Source organism: Onthophagus taurus, chromosome 7 (assembly GCF_036711975.1).
Source record: "Onthophagus taurus isolate NC chromosome 7, IU_Otau_3.0, whole genome shotgun sequence".
Lineage (NCBI taxonomy): Eukaryota > Metazoa > Arthropoda > Insecta > Coleoptera > Scarabaeidae > Onthophagus > Onthophagus taurus.
This window is the reverse complement of record NC_091972.1, coordinates 6,507,760-6,527,068: the sequence shown is the minus strand read 5'-3', so window position 1 is coordinate 6,527,068 and position 19,309 is coordinate 6,507,760. Positions and strand designations below refer to the sequence as shown.

Here is a 19,309-nt window from a genome sequence, read left to right as displayed (position 1 = left end):
TGAGCCTGAAACGCAGGGGGTGTTTTGTGGTGGGCAGACTTCGGGGCTGTCAACTGCAGAAACGACGTCCTACGGAGCGTGTGCTGCCGTCGACACACGCCACCCAATTTTTCCCCAAAAAAAACCACCCCTTCATTACCAACCCCCCAAAATATACCTACCTACATACATACATACTTTGGAAAGAATTCCATTCATATTGATAGAAGCGAGATGGATATAATAATAATAATAGCGGGTGGCTTGCGGCCATCTTCTTGAAAACCACGTCCGAAGCAAGAAGAAGAAGAAGAAGGCCGGTCGGCGCATTTTGTGGCTGACCTTTGGGGGTCACGCGGCACCGCCTGATTGGGCTATCCATCAACCTTCACGTAATTGGTTCCCATGATCACGTGGGCCCCGTAATTGTTACCTTGGAAACGGCCCGGCTCGGCCCGAGATCTCATTTCTAGAAATTGAGCGTGAAGTTCAACCCCTCACAATCCCTCCAACCTCCCCTCAGCCTCCCGCTACGACACCACCCGCCGCCGGCCACTTGATTTATCGCCCTCAAGCTACGAAAGAGAGCAAAATTTCATCTTTTCCATCCAAAAAAAAAGAAATACTAGTAATTCAATTTTGTACTATATGGAAAAAATTGGACTAACTATTAACAAAACTTTATCAATATTTATTTCCATTAGATGTTAACTTGGTTGCATAAATGTAAAAAACTTCACAGTGCGTGCGTAATGTATGGAAACATTAAGAAATGTTGAGACACATCTATTCTGTGATATAGCATACCTAGGTTTGCAAATGTAATTGCTTAGAAATTACGGTTTACAATTTTTATACCCTCAACAAATGAGAGTACCATGCATGAAAAAACAATAAATGTGAAACAGAAACAAAGTACAAGTTGAATAAATAAACACAATACAACAAAATGAAACTAAAATAAAAAACACTAAAGGAAATTTGCAATATGATTTCCTTGTACCTATCTGAAAACAGAAATCAATTCTGAGTGAAAACTCATTTAAAACATTTCGAATGGTTTCTGGTGATATAAGCGTTATTTCTTCTGTAATTCGATCCTTTAGTTCTTGTATGTTTTGTGGCCTATTCACAAAAATTTTACCTTTTAAATATCCCCATAAGAAATAATCCAGTGGTGTTAAATCAGGAAATCTTGCTGGCCATTCAATAGCTCCCCTTCTTCCAATCTAATGATTGAGAAATGCAATGTCTAGAAAGTCACGGACACCTCGTCAATAATGAGGAGGGGCTCGATCTTGTTGAAACCGAATCAGTCTGTGTACGAGACGAGGATTCATATCATTTGGAAAGCGTCTGGCTAATTCCGAAATTAATTCTAATTCCAAAAATGCCCAGTACTGTGTCTCCATCTTCCAGTGAGGATTTTCGTCCGACCAATATCTGCAGTTCTGCCTGTTGACTGTACCATTTAAAAAGAAAGTTGCCTTGCCAGAAAAAATTATTTGTTGATGCCATTTTTCTTTCTTAAGGATCTTGCGTACGGAACTTTGGCTAATTTCATTCTCTGTGGCAAGTACTCTGCTAGGCTTATGAGGATATTCAATCAGTTAACAAAACGTTTGCTCTTATTTGGTATGGTACAGGATGGTGACCACTTTTCGGACGATCACGTGCATGCCGAATTTCCTCACATTTTTGTATGATATTAGGTACAGTACCACGTCCTATAGGCGTACTGTCTTCATAATTATTGTTAAATATTTCACAAACCTCCTCATGTGTACGAGTTCTGCAACCATGAGATCAGTTTAAAAAATAACATAATGAATCAAGTTTCTAATTTTACCTGTCTTCTCATCCTTTCATTGTTAAAATTTCAATTCTTTGACGTTCTGTTAAATGTGCCATATCTTTTTATCACAAGTTTGGTTTTAATAAACCATCCAAAACTAGTTTGCATACTCACTAGCAATCTGTCAAAATATCACTATGTTACATATTTTTATCAAACTAAAACCAGAACTAACACTAGACCTAGAACTAGAAAGCTTCCAGTTTTTAGAGTTTTTAGGTCCAGTGTTGTTCTAGTTTTAATTGTTAATCAGCATTAAATTGTGGTATAGAACCAGAAACATTTCGTAACTATGGTTACTACATTCATATATTGCGAGTTATATGAAATATATTATATACTTCACTTAGCTGCATATTTGGTTGCATAAATATTAAGCTTCTAACTTCACTTAAAATCATGATGAATCAATTGAAAAGTTATTTATTAAAATTTATGTTGGTAATTTGAGTGTTCTTTCCGTTTTCTTGAAGTTCTAAATTTAAAACAGTTACTTTTGAGAGATTATTTGTTGGTAACAAACACCACTTAACCTATCCACTTCGTTCAGTAAAGCTTTTCACGTGTTGACATCGCAAGACAGGTGTCGAAATGACGTTGTAGAGAACTTTCCAAAAAGCCATCGTCGACGGCGCCCGCGCCTGTAAACACGGCGTCCAAAAGGCATTAAGTACCGTATGTTTTGACTATCGCGACGGCAGCGCCGCAGTTCGTTGCACCGGACGACGTCGTCGTAGTCGGCCGTCGCTAAAGCGGACAGCGTGTCGTCAGTCATTTGTTCTCGTCGCTCAATTAAGCGCCGCCGCCGCCTATGAAAAAGACGCGTATCATCGCGCCTAGTCACGCCGCCGTTTGGGGACCGCGGGGTTACCCGTCACTCAACCTGTCATACGGATGACAGTGATCCGCAAATGTTTAGGAGGGAATTCCAAAGGCATCGTGTTCATAAAAAGCTTTTATTCCAAATCAAATTATCATTATTTTTCGACCGATTTCAACATCTAAAGTTCTTTTTTTTTTAATGTACCCGAAAATAACTTTTGTCTCGTTCTAAAGTTGACTATCTCAATCGTGTCGTAAATTAACGAGAAAATAACCAATAAAAAAAGTAAAAGTGACTTGGTAATTGGCGTCGCCGGTAAAAACGGCGACGGCGTCGCGACGCCCGCTTCGGATATAGCTTTCAGGATTGGGATTTGAGTCGTTATCATAGCCACATGTGATTGTAATTTCGCCGTCGCGCGAGCCCCGGCGCTCCTGGCACCGGGCCAACTCCGGGAATTAAAATAATATCCTTCGCGCTGAGACATAAAACGCGTCATTAAAGAAGTCCCTCATACGCGAGCATCTCCGTGGATCACCGTTTTGTACTAATTTATGGGACATTTGCTTCGTGTAATGCTGCAGCTAGGGAGAGTTTCAACCTTCTTCTTAGTAAAAGCAAACATATAAAATTTCTAAATAGTTTTTGGATATTGTCTAAGCCAATTTTCTAAGAACTTCTATTCGTTTTCTTATTATATGTTCGGTTTAATATATTGCCAAGACAAAAATAACTTTATGATTTTTAGTTTTTATTTTTTCATATTATAAAATGTGCACGTTGTTGATTCCAAGAAGCAATTTGAAAGATTTTTCAAACATTTTAATACTTTTTCAAGTGGAACATCTTTAAAATTTCTGATCTGTACTTTTTCAATACTGACAAGATCTTGATAACTTGGCAGAAATTAATATCTCAATTCAAGAATTCCACACAAAATTTCTGCACACCACATTGGTCGCTGTACATAACATTGAGTGTAGTGACAAAGTTCTTGCAATAGTCTAATAATTTTTCTATGAAACAATGGACTCGTTGCACACAACAATATGTTCTCTGTTGCGATATGTAATAAGTTACACATCTAGATTATATAGGTGTTGGAAGCGTTTTCATTAAATCAAATGCTACAACATTTGTCTTTTTGTGCTTGTAGCTTGAAGCGGCTGCGGAATCTTTTTGCATCTCATTTCTAGAAGTTCCGCTTTTCGAAGATATAATTTGCTGTAAGATGTGTTTGGTCTTGTCTCGATTCAGAATATTTTAATTTATTTGCAAATTCATCACATCTTCGACCGTTATGGCTAATTGGTTAAAATGCAAATTTACCTCTTAATTGAACACCTTGCATCTGATAAAAAGTAATATATGTGAAATTATCATCGACAATAAAATTAATCTATTTTGTTTTGTGGTTTTACATGATTATGACTTTGATGCATAATGAAGAATCCTTCTTTCTGATCGGCTTTGAATCAATGAGAAACAAAGCGCAGTTTTATTTTGCCATAAAAGGAAGTTTCCTTTTTAATTTATGTGGTATACAATTTTCATACAGTAATGTGACAACTACTTATATCAGTTATTAATAATCTGAATTCAGTTCCGCATGTTGTTTTAATTATGTGAAACTATGAATACATGTGAGACGTCAAACCAGTTAAACATACGTTTGTACTCGTTATAACCGAGTTAGGCGCCGACACTTAGGCACCACGTCATGTAACATTTCTAGATTTTCACACAACTACTAATCTACATCTAGGTCACTTTATGCTAGCTTCATTTCAGTTTTATCAGATTATATTTCACCACGTAATTTATGGCCTAGGTAGCGCTTCACCTATTTTTATCTTCTTCATAACTGATGAATAGCCCCAAAATAACATTAACGTTTTGTGTAATAATTTAATTTATTTTTCGTGTTTATCATATTGTGCAGTATTTATGTGTTGCTAGGGTTATTTTCTATGTTTTTGGCAAACAATGGACTCTAACGATGATGAACGGCCCGCGAATATGTCTCACTATATTTTAGGGAAAGTGTTACAGAACACTTGGATGCCCGTCTCATAGCAATAACTACAAGCTTGAAAAGATGGAAGGACGAAACCCTAAACACAAGCTTATTTGATGATAATATCGCGAAATCCAAAATTAATATTTCCAAACAAATTGATGATTTAGGTATCTAAAGAGGAAATTAATTTATTGCAATTCTTCTTTTGAATGAGTAGCACCGGCTGCCTAAAATGTGGTACTTTTGGTGTGTAGATGATGATGTATTCGTTCCACTACTGGCAAATAACATTTCAACAAATTGTTACTAATTCAAAAAAATATGATACTGCAGAAGAAATGTACTTTTTTCAATCGGCTAGTACATTGAAAATAAAGAAATGGAGATCCCTAAGCTTCATAGTGAGGTTCATGCACCATAATGTGCTTATGATGGGTGTTCTATACCTAAAAAAAGTAGATGTGTCTCAATCAAAACTGTCAAAATAAGAGGAAGTGATAGAATAAGCGCAAAAAGAAAGAAAAATGCTAATTAATTCTTGGAGGTTACAAACCCAAGCGGAGAGCAACAATACAATCAATTTTGTAGCTTTTCAAAATGATCACATCTACTTGCTATAAGAAACACCTATACGGTTCGGATTCCATAAGATTAATTCCACAAAATCTGTAAAAGCAACTTCGATCCGAATAGAAGAAAACCTTTTAAGATTAAGATGTTAAGAAGATTTTCCACATGCAAAATGAAAATTTAACACGATTTTAATTGCTAGAATACGTTTTATATCTATTTTTGGATAAAATCGCTGAAAAGGCATATAAATCTTTCGTAAAAAAAAAATTAATCATCCATGATATTTCTAATCTTGTTAAAGTATTGAATTTATAATAATACTATAAATTTTCTTCATTCAATTGAAGGTTATTTCTAAATAGGTACAATTTAGATCGTGCAGGTTGAAACCATCTAATTTGAGAACATTCCCGAGAGTAATCTTGATAATTACATAGAAAAAGTGTTCACGATGACGCATGACTTTGGCGTTAACAATCGTGGTGGAGTGTGAGCGCGAAATTGTTACGTGCAGGTGGTGTTCTTTAAAGGCGATCGTATAATTTCATTGGTCGTCGTCGTCGGCAAGTGGTGTACATAATAAAAGCATACGTTTTTTTTTATTATATTTAACAGTAACCGCCTATTCACAGGTGGGGAATAGGCGTGGTTTTAGATAAGAGTCTGATAACGTCATGGCACAAAGATAAGTTCCCATGCTGACGGCGCGCATTCCATTTTAAAAAAAAGGTCTCGTGGAATTCGAAAAATGCCCCTTAGCTCTCTGTCTCTCTCATATGACGGGCGAGCTTCGAAAACCGCCGAGTTCAAAAAAAAAAACGCCGCAGAGAATTAAAAAAAAGGACTTGGAGAGGATCGACTGCGGGCGTCCAATGGATTATGAGTGACGGGACCCGTCATTAGACCGGCCCCGAGCTGGGGCTTAGTTCGAGACCCGACTCCGACGTGATATATGCCTTCATCCGAAGCCTACCCGATTCGTAATTAAGGATTCCTCCATCCCTTTTTCCCTCTTCCCTCTTCTAAAAGGCCGAAGAGGGAATCAACCAGAATAAAAAGGAGACGAAAAAGAAGAAGAAAAAAAGCCGCCGAACGAAAAAAAAAAAATAAAGAAAAAAAGCGTCGAGTCCCGAGACAATCGTACTGCGCCGGAGATAAGGGTGATTAATCACGGGCGACTTCGATGACTGCGGAGATGATCCACAATGGGGGCCCCTTTTTGGCGATGGGCCCCGGTGATAGCCGACCCCGTTCCGCTCCGTACGGAGATGGCATCGTACCGATATCGGGACGTACACGGGTCGCGTTTCGGCCCCAACGATGATAAGCAATGATTTATTGGACCGGTACGATTCGGTGATGCTCCGGACTTGCTCTTGGACCTGTTGTGCAAATTACATTGGGATTTACCGATCCCAAAACCGTTAGATTCTAGTCAAAGATCAAAATCTTTATAATCGTTTTTAAAAAACGAATTAACTCATATTTTATTTACTCAAAGGAAATTTTTTTAATAAAAAAACATGATAACCTATCTGTTTTAATTTGATGTCATAAAATTTCTAAAAAAGTTCCTGAGATTACATTCTCAACATGGATTTATGATTTTCAAGCCGATTGTTCTTTGATTACCTAAAATGAGGGGCATTGTCCATGATTTGTATGATGATTTTGTGACATCATAAAAAATTATTGATCGGATTCAATGTTTTGTATTCCATTTAAATAGCAAGATATCGTCTGGGCTCGTTGCCAATTGGATTGTGATGGTTTTGACACCCTCTATAAACGCAATATCTGGCCAAGTTATGGTTAAGCATGTTAAATATACATTCCTCATTCTTTGCGAATAACATCTTTAGACATTGGTTATCTTTGTATTCTTCATTTGAAACCGTTCCAACATATTCTTAATGTGGGCGGGTTTATGAATGAGTAGGTTATCAGAAATATGGAGTTTAAACAATTAGTTTATTTTTTCGTAGTCATTTTGACCTTTTGCTATCGTTTGAGCATTATTTATTTATCTAGTTTTAGTTTTAATTGTTACACCCAAGCTTTTGTGCTATTCTTTTCTAATATATAGCTTCTAAGTTGTCCTGTTCTCGGTGCCATTGACTTTTTTATGTCCTTGGAGTACTTCCTCCAGGGTATCTAAAATATGCATAACTTCCTGAGAACGTTTCTTGTCTTGGCATTAAGCCCAGGTTTATATCTTCTTTGGCTGAAGAAGACCTAGGAAAAGATTTCAAAATGATAGTGTTTCTCAATACAAAATTATATAATTTCGATGCAAAAGTCTTAGTGATGCTCATAGCTCTTTCTGCTTCATTAACTGTGCTATTTTCCTATCTCTATTTTGTTGTTGGTGATCTTGCTAGAATACTAGCACATAAAAATGTTTTTATTTTCATCCCTGTAGTTTTTGCTTCATATTCAGTTTCACGTTTCATTTTCAATTTCGATTTAAAGCAATCAAATTTCAAAACCAATATGTACTTTGAGCCTATAAGGCAGTCGCAAAACTTTCTGGTATATTTACTTATATTCATCATTTTTTTAGGAAAGATCAGCATCGGTCGCATTGTTTTTCCACGTTTTAAAGTAACGTAATATCATTTGTCAAAAAGTGTCTGGTACATTGAAAGTTTCGATATTGAGGTACATTTGATACAAAAAAAATCATTTCCTAACTCTTTGTGCTATTTGGCATAAATTTTTGTTCTTTCAATGGAATTTATGTTTCAAACAAATTCGCATTTATCAAAATTTGTTTTTATATTTTGTTCTTTTCTCCACCACGGTTGATCTTTTACTCATATTTCTGCCTATGTTTAGTCGATTGATTTAATGCCCCATCGCAACTCCATCTCAACCACCGTAAATCTTTCCTCACCGGTTTAAATTCGTTCTGTCAGCGCATTCAATTTTCACGTTGTCTCTCAGTCGCTTTTTCATACTGTTATCAGAACATAACATAAAATACAATTTTTGCAAATTCTAATGTTGTTTAATCAGGTAACATTTGTGAACTAATTCAAAAGAATTTTTTACAATATCAAAAGCGTGCCAATCCAAAACAACTTCTTTCTTTCACATTTTTTTAGAATCCTTTTTTTTTATTTAACGCAAAAACGATTGCGATAAAAATGAACACGACGCATCGATCTTAATTAGTTAATTAAAAATGGAAAGGAGATCCACAGAGAACCGCGTCGCGGTTGAATCGTTTTCTTCTTTGGACAGACAACGATAAACGGGGCGAGTTTAACGGATCCATTGATCCGACGGACCGGAGGGATAATTTTATTAAGAGGTCGTCATCTCTCACTCGCGGTGTGTCCTTCGTCGATCCTCTTCTTGCTCGCTGCCGACGTCGCGCCGTCGCCGGTTATCTCTCGCATAATTACGGCCAATTTGCCGTTCGATTTATAATGACGCTTCGCTGTTTTACCGATCGGTACCTGTGGCCAAAGTAGAAAATAAAAATTCAAAAAAAAAAAAATAAAAATAAGGAGACGAGAGCAAAAGAACTACCACCACGATCTCAACGTTGCAGAAGAAGGAAATAAAAAATAAGAAAAAGTAACGGGGCCACGCAACAACTTCTTATCGTCGTTGATTACGGCAAATTATCTTTTTTATTATAATTTATGGAAAATATGGTAATCGGCGGCGTGATCGTTGCCAGAGGCTTAGGAGACCTGTCCCGGACCTCTTCTACAAGAACCACACCACAAGAAGGCCTTATGGCCGACGCTCTTTTTTATAGTCCGTACAATACACGGTGATTGGATGCTGAGGACGCCATTTATTATCTCTCTACCACAAAAGAGAACGTCGATTATATTACGTAAAAGCACAACCAACCATTTATGTATAGGTATCGCAATAGATAATAAACAAAGAACTTACTAAAACTTTCTTTTTTTTCTTTAATATAAAATAAAAATGATGTCATCACGTTTTCGGGGACGATCAACAATTTTGAAACGATTACACGGGCTTTTGTTAAGGTTAATCGTTTTGGAGATACGGATTCCCGGAAGGATTCAAAAGTTAAAACCCCGACATCGTCTCCGGTAATCCGAAGTCAATAACGTTTAAAGATTTTTCCACGAATTGCGGATAACGAGGCGACCAAGTCCCCTTTTATCCAACGCATTACCGTCTTAATACCTTCACATACACATTTAAGATCTCAGCATCAACCGTGCTTCTCATTGTTTATTTATTTATTAACACACAAATATTTACTGGATTAAGAAGTTTTCGTTAAAGTGTGTGTGTATACCTGGTAGACATTACGGTTCCCACACAGTAAATATTCCAAAACGATTCATCATAATAAAAAAATCGATTTTTATTAAAGATTTGAATACAGTCATAAACACCTAACATTTATAGATAGTTTACCAAGTAATTGTTTTTTGCCAAGGGGTAAAAAGCTCAGATTATGTTTGTGTGTGTGTCTTTTTGTGAAGGGCGGTGAACGAACAAAAAGAGAGATTCCTCCACCCAAAGAATCACTTTGCATGTGGAAGAACGGCCGTCAAGTGGCCGTCAAGCGCCGTTTTACTGTCGTTTTACGGTACCACCTCATGGCCGGTCGTAAAACAAGCGGTTTCGGGCTTTTCTTCTTCGCGCCAAACGCCTCTTTACGACGCGAAAGAGGACTATACCGTGTATCCGCAGACGACGGGATACACCCTAATTATTGGTGGTACGACCGCGCACGCCGTCGATCGGGGTAAACGCTTTAGGGCTATGAAACGACCGGGTTTTATTGCAAATAAAAACACCAAAACCTAAAGTAAGCTTTTAGTAAGTTCTCTTATACTTGTTTTTTTTTTTAGATACAATGATACATTTATTAATTTAATTTCTTGTTCTTCCATCTATAAATATTATTTATGTAGGTAGTTTTAGTTTTAATTGTTATACCCAAGATTTTGTGGAGCTTTTATGTTTGAACTTTTATGTTCTTGGAGTACTTCCTCTATAGGTATCTCAAATATGCATAACTTCCTAATTACTTTTCTTGTCTTGACATTAAGACCAAGTTTCTATCTTCTTTGGCTGAAGAAGATTTAGTCAAAGATTTCAAAATGATACAGTTTCTCAAACGAAGTTGTGCAGAATTTCGATGCAAAAGTCTTAGTGTTGCTCATAGTCCTTTCTGCTTTATTAACCGTACTATTTTCTTAGCTCTATTCTGTTGTTGCTGATCTTGCTAGAATACTGGCACATAAAAATGTTTTTATTTTAATCCCTGCAGTTTTTGCTTCATATTCATATTTTCACGATTCATTTTCAATTTCGATTTAGAGCAATCAAATTTCAAAACCAATATGTACTTTGACCCTACAAAGTAGTCTGCTAAAGTTTCTTGTATATTTACTTATATTCATCATTTTTTAGGAAAGATCAGCATCATAATGACCGATTTTATTTCTACTCCCAATTACTCTCAAACTACATGAAAATGAAAATCATTATGTATTTAGTATATAGAAAGCCAGTTTTTTATAATGTACAAAACATGAATTATCTTTTAAATGGTTACTGTTACAGGTTTAATAACAGTAGCTTAATTTAGAAATAAGTATTAAAAGAGTCACAATATACTATAGAGAGAACTTACGTCAGGTTAAAATAGTAAAAAATACATTTAGAACGGTATAAACTTTAACGAAAACTCAGCGATAACTACATTGCATTGCCGGAAAAATTGTTGTAAACAGGTTATGAAATTGAGGTTAGGGGTTATTAGGTGGGTAAAGTAGGACACTACATGAAATCTAAAATCGACAATTGATCCGATTTAAAAAACTAAATGAAATTATAAATTATAATAATAGTAATAATAATTTATAATATAAAATTTGATTTTAGTTTTAATTCGGATCAATTGTCGTTTTGGATTTCATGTGGTGTCCTACTTTACCCACCTAAGAAACACCCGTAACCTCAATTACATAACCTGTTTACAACAATTTTTCCGCCAATAATGCCTGAATAATGCAATGTGGTTGTCGCTGAGTTTTCGTTAAAGTTTATACCGTTCTAAAGATATGTTTTACGATTTTAACCTGACGTAAGTTCTCCTTTATTCATACTATTAATTTAGTTTATTCTTGTTTTTTGTTTACTTCAACATACATATACCACGTTTGTAGGGTTCCATCCACTGAGGAAGGGCAGGGCCCGAAACCGCTTTAGACGAAAAAATAAAAGTATATCACCATAGTATATTATGACTCTTTTAATACTTATCATTACATGGTCAGAATGGACACAACCATATACAATAATTTAGAAATGTTTGTAAGAATCAGAAGAGTTTGAAACTATTCAAAAATCTTTCTCTTTTATATATTATAATCTATAAAATCAACCCCTCTACTCGTTTTCATTACTAGGTATTAAGGCCGGCTTAGCACTAACTCGGCGCATGTTTTAAATAATAACATTGTCGCGACAATGACAAGTCGATTGCGAAAGAACCCCCGGCGACCCTAATCGGATTTTCTCGTCGTGTGTGACTCATTAGAGGCTCCCGGGGGATAGAAACCAAACCCCCACTTCTAAATGCTAAAACACACATTGCCATAAAAGAAAATTAGTCTTTAATTTTTTTTGTTAATGGTAATTAAGTAATCATCGTTGTTATAGGTGACGCCAGTAACGCAAGCATAGGGAGCGGTGAAGGTACGGGGGAAGAAGATGACGACACGAACGGCAAGAAGAACCAAAAGAAACGGGGGATATTCCCGAAAGTTGCGACGAATATCCTTAGGGCGTGGCTGTTCCAACATCTAACGGTAAGAAATCTTATTTAAAAAAAATTAATTAAAAACATTATAAGTAAGTTGTAATAATAAAAATATCACTGCAAACCTTCGAAGCGTTAATTTTATATAAAAAGGTTTAATTTCATAATTATTTATAAAGATATAATTAATTAGCGATATGTATCTTGCGGTAAGTTATGCTACAATTTTCATCTAATTAATGTCTCACATTTTAATTATTTTCGTGCTAAGATTAAAGCTTTTGAATTATAAAAGCTTTAATCTTAGCACGAATGAACTCACCACAACACTTTTAAACAACAAAACAAAAACAAACTCGTTAGTAACTAGGCATTCATCACGTATTCAATTGATGATTACCGAGATAATCGTGGATTGTGTTGTTGTTGCATGAAATTCTTACCATACTCAACGAAATCCGGGTTATAATTAAAACCAAATACTCAATGAATGAATCACAGAGGAGATATTTTCGTGGAAAGACACACTTAAACCGGTCACTCATCGAAATATTTGCGGTGGACCACAAACGACGTTATTACAAAGAAGTGGTTTCTCGAAGAATTTTTATCGTCAAAAATTATTCACGCAATTCCTTTTATTTATTCCCAAAAATTGTGATTTCGCTACGATTGGAGTCTCGGTTATAAATTTGAAACGGGAAAGGAGTCGGGAGCGTAGGTGATATGTGTTCCCGAGGGCGCCTTGAAATCCCGATTCTCCTCCCGATCGCCTTATTTATATTTTCTATTTTTTTCCCTCGCTGCCTTCCAATTTCCTCTTTTCATTCGACTTCTCTCCCGGTGTAATCATAAAAATCACTATGCATCTGAGTTTCCTTGCTTTGCGTATAAGGGTTATGTAACCCTCGAGATGCGTTACAACCCCCCGAGGTCACCTTACGTGCGTGCTCGATGGCTTATAGATGACCGTTTACGGGACACTCGGGAGATGCGTATATGTACATCAAGAAAAGGAGGAATAAGGTAATGATATCGATTTTTCCTCTATGCTTGGAAGAAGAGGGTGGATTGCGATAGAGGGATATTTCAAAATTTACCCGGGGCGTCTTTACGATGAGAACTTATTGCGGCCGGGAAATCCTGGGATTTCGGGACACGTGTCTGGATCCGGGATAAAACTCGGCCCCGGAAATGCGGGCCGAACCGGAAATGGAAACTCGTAGCCGGAAAGACCATTTTTTCGTTTAGCTTCGGGGACGTGTATCGGAATAACCGTAAAGCTCGTGAGGGGGAAAGGAGGACGACGACGACGTCGTCGTAGACGGAAATACATTTTTTTCTTTTGCCCAGACTCTGACTTTCTGGGAGTAAATTGACCACAAATTGGATGGGATTTATTTTGGATTGTTAAGATATTCCAAAAATTTTTTTTTGGATTAATTTAATATTTATTCCTTTGAGACTAAGTTGAGACTCTAAATGACGTTCTTCTGAACTTATAACGTTATCCCTTAGTGTAGTGTACCCACAAACATCCCCGAATAGTTAATGTCCGAGACGCATGAATATTTGAGAGTTGGCCAGCTAGAGAGGAGGAGGAGATGAGAAGAGCAAAAGGGTCCCGGTGCCACTGATCCGGGCTTTACTTGCACGACTCATTAAACAGGGCGCTAATCCGGCCGCTATCGGATATTGCGAAAGGGACGAGCCGGCGGCGGCGGTGGCGGCGGTAGAAGCGGTGGTGGAGGGCAGAGGGCGCTCTCTGCACGGCGGGGTCCCGGCTATCGATCCCCGGCCGAGCTGCCCGCGGCCTCTAACGGCAGCCATCTTTCCCTTAATTACACCGGGCGAATGAGTTACAATCAACCCGTGTGTTCTCTCTTCGACAATAATTTCATACCCATAAAAGGATATCAGAAGCGATGTGACCAAGAACATAACCAGCATCAACAAGGAAGTTGATTTTTCTTCAACAAAGAACGAAAGAAAGAGAAAAACAATAAAACATCGTCAATGTTGGGTGTGTTGTAAATCCTCGCTTCGTCAGGCACGCAATACGTCTCCTCGTTCGTTCGCCCGTTCACCGCCAGAGTCAGGTTGGTTTCCCACAACCGCCATTGGCCCCAACGAACGGGTTGATGCACGCAGGAATAAACCCAAAGACCATTGGCCGTTCGCCGCGACGCATCCTGCAGACGACGCCATTAAAATGACGTCCTACTTCAATAACCCAACTCTAATCGTTTCCAATAAATCTATAACATTTCAAGTTTGCGCAAGCTGCGAATACCAATCTGCATAAAATTCATTTAAAAGTTATTCCTGCAGGCATAAGCGTCAAATTTAAACGTTGTTATTAGTTATACAGTGAATTTCACTTAAGATGTAATATACAAAAATATACCTTAAGACGGCTAAACCAGAATGTTTCTATTTCTAAGTCTAATATTAGTTCTAGTGACAGTGCTAGCGCTAGTTAGCATAAGATATCACTAGTTAGCATAAGATTCTAACATTCTAGTTGTAGGTCTAGTGTTAGTTCTAGTTTTAACTCAATAAAAATATGCAACACACTGATATCTAATGCTAACTAGCGCTATCTAGCACTGTCACTAGAACTAACACAAGATCTGGAACTAGAATCATTCGGGTTTAGCCGTGTTGAGAGATGTGTGGTTAAACCCGAATGTTTCTTTCGAGGCGACAGCAAAAACAAAGAAAACTAAACAGAGGATAAGGGTGATGGAGATAAAAGTCTTGAGATCTATGTTGAATGTGACACTGCGAGATAGGCAGACCAACACCTCTATCAGAGAACTATGTGTAACATACAGGATGTAGTAAAATGGACAAAAGTAAGAAAGAAAAGATGGAAGGAACATGCGGAAAGAATAGAGATCGGCTAGAATATGCATGTATTGACGACCGAAAGGAAAAAGATCATAAGGACGACCGCCCAAGAAATGAGTATAGCACTGGTTCTTCTCGTCTGCGAAGTGAAGTCCAAACATGAGCCTTGACAAACAGGGATGCATCCGTAGTCGAAAGTAGAAGAAGAAGAAGAAACGAAATTCTCTAATGAACGCACTCAAATGTTCCTATTATTATAGATGAGTTTAAATATTTTTGCAACCTTTATTTCGTGGCTTATCGACAAAAAAACATAAAATTACAGTATCTTAATGTAAGTACATACAATTTTTATAATTGTATCGCGTTTGACATCCAAATATGTAGTACATGGCAAATGTGTTTCGATATGAAGAAATGCAACTTTTAATTTACAAATTTTAAAGTTAAACTTCAAAATGAATTTTTTTACATTTAATTTTTTACACTTGGTATGTTGCCATCTGTTGAGTTTGATGTTAACTAGAAACTGTCAAATCAAGCTGTCATGCAATGAAAAATTTAAACCTATTATTTTAGAAAGTATCGTTAATGTTAATGTTTTTATATAAAAATATAAACAATACAGAAGATAAGTTTTAAAAGTTATTTCAATCATGAACAAAACCACAAAAATTAAAAATGCTTACTCACCTAAAAGAAAGAGAGATGAAAAACATTGCGATTCAGAAGATTCACCAAAAATTAAGAAATCAAAAACAGGAACATAACAAAGGCTAAAAATGAAGAGGAAAAATTGAACAAAAAAGTAAAAGCAAGGAGAATCAAATCAATCACAATTATTGGAAATTTTACGAATTAGTTGCAGAACGGCAAAGTTTAGATATTTCAGTTGCAAATAATACCATTGATATTTTTAATGATGGGCGTACCATCCCATTTATAGCGAGATATCGAAAACATGCCACTAATAATATGACACCAGAAACACTCAGGGAAATTAAACAATGCTACGAAGAGATTACCACAGTAAAATTGAAATCTCAAACCGCCTGAAGACGCACTGCTAAACCCGATACTTTCTAGTTGTAGGTCTCGTGTTAGTTCTAGTTTTAACTCAATTAAAATATGCAACACCGTGATATCTAATGCTAACTAGCGCTATCTAGCACTGTCACTAGAACTAACACAAGACCTAAAACTAGAATCATTCAGGTTTAGCCGTTTTCAGAGACGTGTGGCTAAATATTAGTGTCTAGTTCTAGGTCTAGTGTTAGTTCTACTTTTACACTAGTATTCTAGAACTAACACAAGACCTAGAACTAGAATCATTTGGGTGTAGCCGTCTCAAGAGACGTGCGGCTAAATCCAAATGTTTCTAGTTCTGTTGTTGTTTAGCGTTAGACCTACAACCAGAAACCTTCGGGTTTAGCCGTGCTTGTCTTAAGACGGCCGAAAACTCAGAGTTATCATAAGGACCGTCACCTTTTTCCAAGCAAAACTCTTCCTTTGCAAAACTTCCCAATGCCTGTACTATTAAGCTATGTTCATTTTATGTGGGACAGTGCAAGTGCATATTGGTTTGTTACTATGGCATTCATATATTGCGAGTTACATGAAATTCCCCATATTGGAAATTCATAGTTTATGATACAAGTTAATCTGTAAGTGTACTATTTTAAAGTTTCTGTAGGGGGTTAGCTTTACGACGCCCACTTCGACAGCTGTAAATGACATGTAAACAGCGCGCCGGGACGCCCTCACTCAGAAGGAAGCAAACAGTCGGGGGGTCCCTCGGTAGAGTACGCGTGAGAAATCCACTAATGACGACTAAGTGGGCGGATATACTTTCGCGAAATGGGAGTGTCGATTCGTGACGTCGACGCCGCGAGACGCCGACACGCCCAGGCTGGCGTCTAGCAGCGGCGAGTGCGCGCTTTAAAGCGACCGACGCCGACGTCGTCGCCGTCGTCGTCTATGCTATTCCCCATTGTTCAGAGGAGTTGCTGCTGCTGCCGCTGCGGCCCCGGTACCAATTACCTAGATTGGTTTCTACTTGTTACTTTTCGTAGTACGGGAGTCCCGTAAGGGGCGCCCTTCTGAATTATGCACGTGCCGAGACGGCGTAACGTGATATTCGATGCTGCTTCGGATTCCCGGAGGAACGTCGCCTGTCACGTTCCTGCAAACGGATCCTAAATCATACGCGAACCATTTCTAGATGAGAATTTCTTATTTTTCGTTTTCTTATTGTCATTGTTTTGTTTCCATTTATTTTTAACAGTTTATTTTCGTTGGATGCACTCAGTATAAGGTTTCTTTTTTTTTGTTGTTTCAGCATCCGTACCCGTCGGAGGACCAAAAGAAACAGCTCGCTCAGGACACCGGCCTGACGATACTCCAAGTAAACAACTGGTAAGTATCTACAAGATTTCGTGTTGAGTAATCAAAATCCAAACTGAAAATTAAGAAATCCTTTTAACTTTATCCCATTACAAAAATGAAATCTTTCTTCCTTATCCAATTTTGTGAGTTTCTCTCGAATTCGAAGAAAATCAATGGCTCGACGTGGGGGGCTCCCCAAAACATTGGAAACGGATTGATTAATTGTAGTAATTACCGATCGGCTGTAGGGTGCGGGGGGGTGGGCGCTAATTAGATTTCGGCGGCGGCGTTGGTGGGTCCACCCCGCGCTCCCCCAAATGAGATTATACGCCTGCCGCGGGACGCCTGAAAATGGCGGCCGACGCGTCGAATGTGCAGCGCAAGCGTTAATTGTAATCGATTTTTATAATGCCATTACGTCCGCGACGCCAACCCTCGATTTATGGCGTAAACGCGCCACACCGCAAAATACCAAATCGCCCTATCACCCCCTTCTTAAAATGTTTCCCGAAGAAAAACAACGGCGATTAGGCGACGTTAACCCTTAAGTAAGGGAATTACCACCCTCGTATTATGACAAATGCGACCTGGGGGACCTCAACGGACAACGATGAGGACGACGAACGGACGTCGATTTCTGAACGGACTAATGCGTTTATAACGCCCGACGCGCGGGAAAGTCCCGCGGGACAACGACGCGGTGAGTAATTACCGAAAGGGGTCGTCGGGGCTCAAAAGGAACGGGCGGCCGTTACGCTCCCCATTTTCATTTCCCCGCACAATAGTTCATTAAAAAGGTGTTTCGGAGGCTATTAGGCGGGCCGATATTGCTCCTCCGAGGGCCGTTCCACGACGACAATGAAACCTACCCGTAAATTGGTGCGGCGACGACGCTCCACCAACAGTGGCAGCATCCCGAGGAAGAATTAAGAAATTGTGTGTGTGGGGAAGGGACCGAGAAGAGAGCAATTCCATCCTCAACTTGATAAGGGCTTTCTGGCCCTTCTAATACGGTCAAAATCTTCCATCTCTTTTCGTTGTAAACATATTATAAATTTTTCTTGCTTCTTTCTAACTAAAATAAAGAAGAATATTAAAGGTCTTAAATTCAAATTTTATATAAAGATATATTGACCCAAGAGTGAAATAACGTGGTTTCCCTTCATCTTGAAACGGTTGGTTGATCGTTTAAACATTCACTGGTAGATGAAACTTTAACGAAGAAAAAGTAACATGGTCTCTGCGTGGAGCGTATCGGACGGGGTCGCGTCCGAAATCCATTAAGACGGGGTCCACGGTGTCCGTCCGGCCGTTTCCGAGGCTGTTTACGGCCCTGAAGAGGGCGATTACCGGCCGAATGGCGACCGCTACGTGCGCGCCTCCGCCCGTGACTCCGGCCTCTTTCCGCCCGCTTGCCGCCATTGTTACGGACGCCTCCTTCTTGGTCCGCGAAATTAGTAATTTATGCCCGTCCCGTTTCGTTCACGTCCCCACGGGCCATTCCCGACTTTTTCCTCTTCTCTTCTCCATTTTTTTTTGCACACCGTCGTCGCCGCCGCCACCGTCACTTGGGTTCGACGGCCGGCGTCATCATCATTTTTCATACAGTCCCATTACTGCCCTGGGACATCGATGTAAGTGGTCCACGACCCTAATGCATTCTCTGCAACCATGTCCTAAAAAAAAGTACAAAAATAGAACAAAAAAGAGATGTGTCATAAAAGCTGATTTTCGAAATTTCGTTAGGAATTATGAAAACATGATAATATCTCAGCTTCTGAAATGTAATTCAATAAAATTTTTAAACGAAGGGTATTAGAAGTCTATTTATAATGAAAAATACAAAACTTAATCATATTTATAACTCACAAAAGTCTACATGCAGCTATAACTGATATGTAGAGATAAGTGGTCAATTTTAAACACGATCAAGGCATCAAAATCTATAACCGTAAATCCAGAAACAGTTCGACTTGTGCTACAAAGTGAAGGCTACAGCAGTAGAGTTTCCAGAAAAAAAGCCATTTATGTCGGAAACAAATGCGA

At 38.3% G+C, this 19,309-nt stretch overlaps 1 protein-coding gene and 2 long non-coding RNA genes across 8 annotated transcripts in view; 1 reads left to right on the top strand and 2 right to left on the bottom strand.

Moving 5' to 3' along the window:
- Positions 1-19,309, top strand: part of LOC111418807 (Meis homeobox homothorax) — a 119,377-nt gene that overhangs the window by 89,762 nt on the left and 10,306 nt on the right. For all 5 annotated transcript variants that reach the window (XM_071198135.1, XM_071198136.1, XM_071198134.1 and 2 more), the window contains 2 exons: positions 11,926-12,074; positions 17,217-17,293. In XM_071198135.1, coding sequence (XP_071054236.1) covers positions 11,926-12,074; positions 17,217-17,293 — 226 coding nt within the window. The remainder of the gene's footprint in view (positions 1-11,925; positions 12,075-17,216; positions 17,294-19,309) is intronic.
- Positions 10,065-10,987, bottom strand: LOC139430812 (uncharacterized). The gene is made up of 2 exons (XR_011641178.1): positions 10,895-10,987; positions 10,065-10,614 (listed from the first exon to the last, which is right to left on the bottom strand). It is a non-coding gene; the product is annotated as an uncharacterized lncRNA (long non-coding RNA).
- Positions 17,628-19,309, bottom strand: part of LOC139430811 (uncharacterized) — a 56,682-nt gene continuing 55,000 nt past the window's right edge. For both annotated transcript variants that reach the window (XR_011641177.1, XR_011641176.1), the window contains exons 5-6: positions 18,399-18,939; positions 17,628-18,338 (exon numbers count right to left, since the gene is read on the bottom strand). This is a non-coding gene — a long non-coding RNA (uncharacterized lncRNA). The remainder of the gene's footprint in view (positions 18,339-18,398; positions 18,940-19,309) is intronic.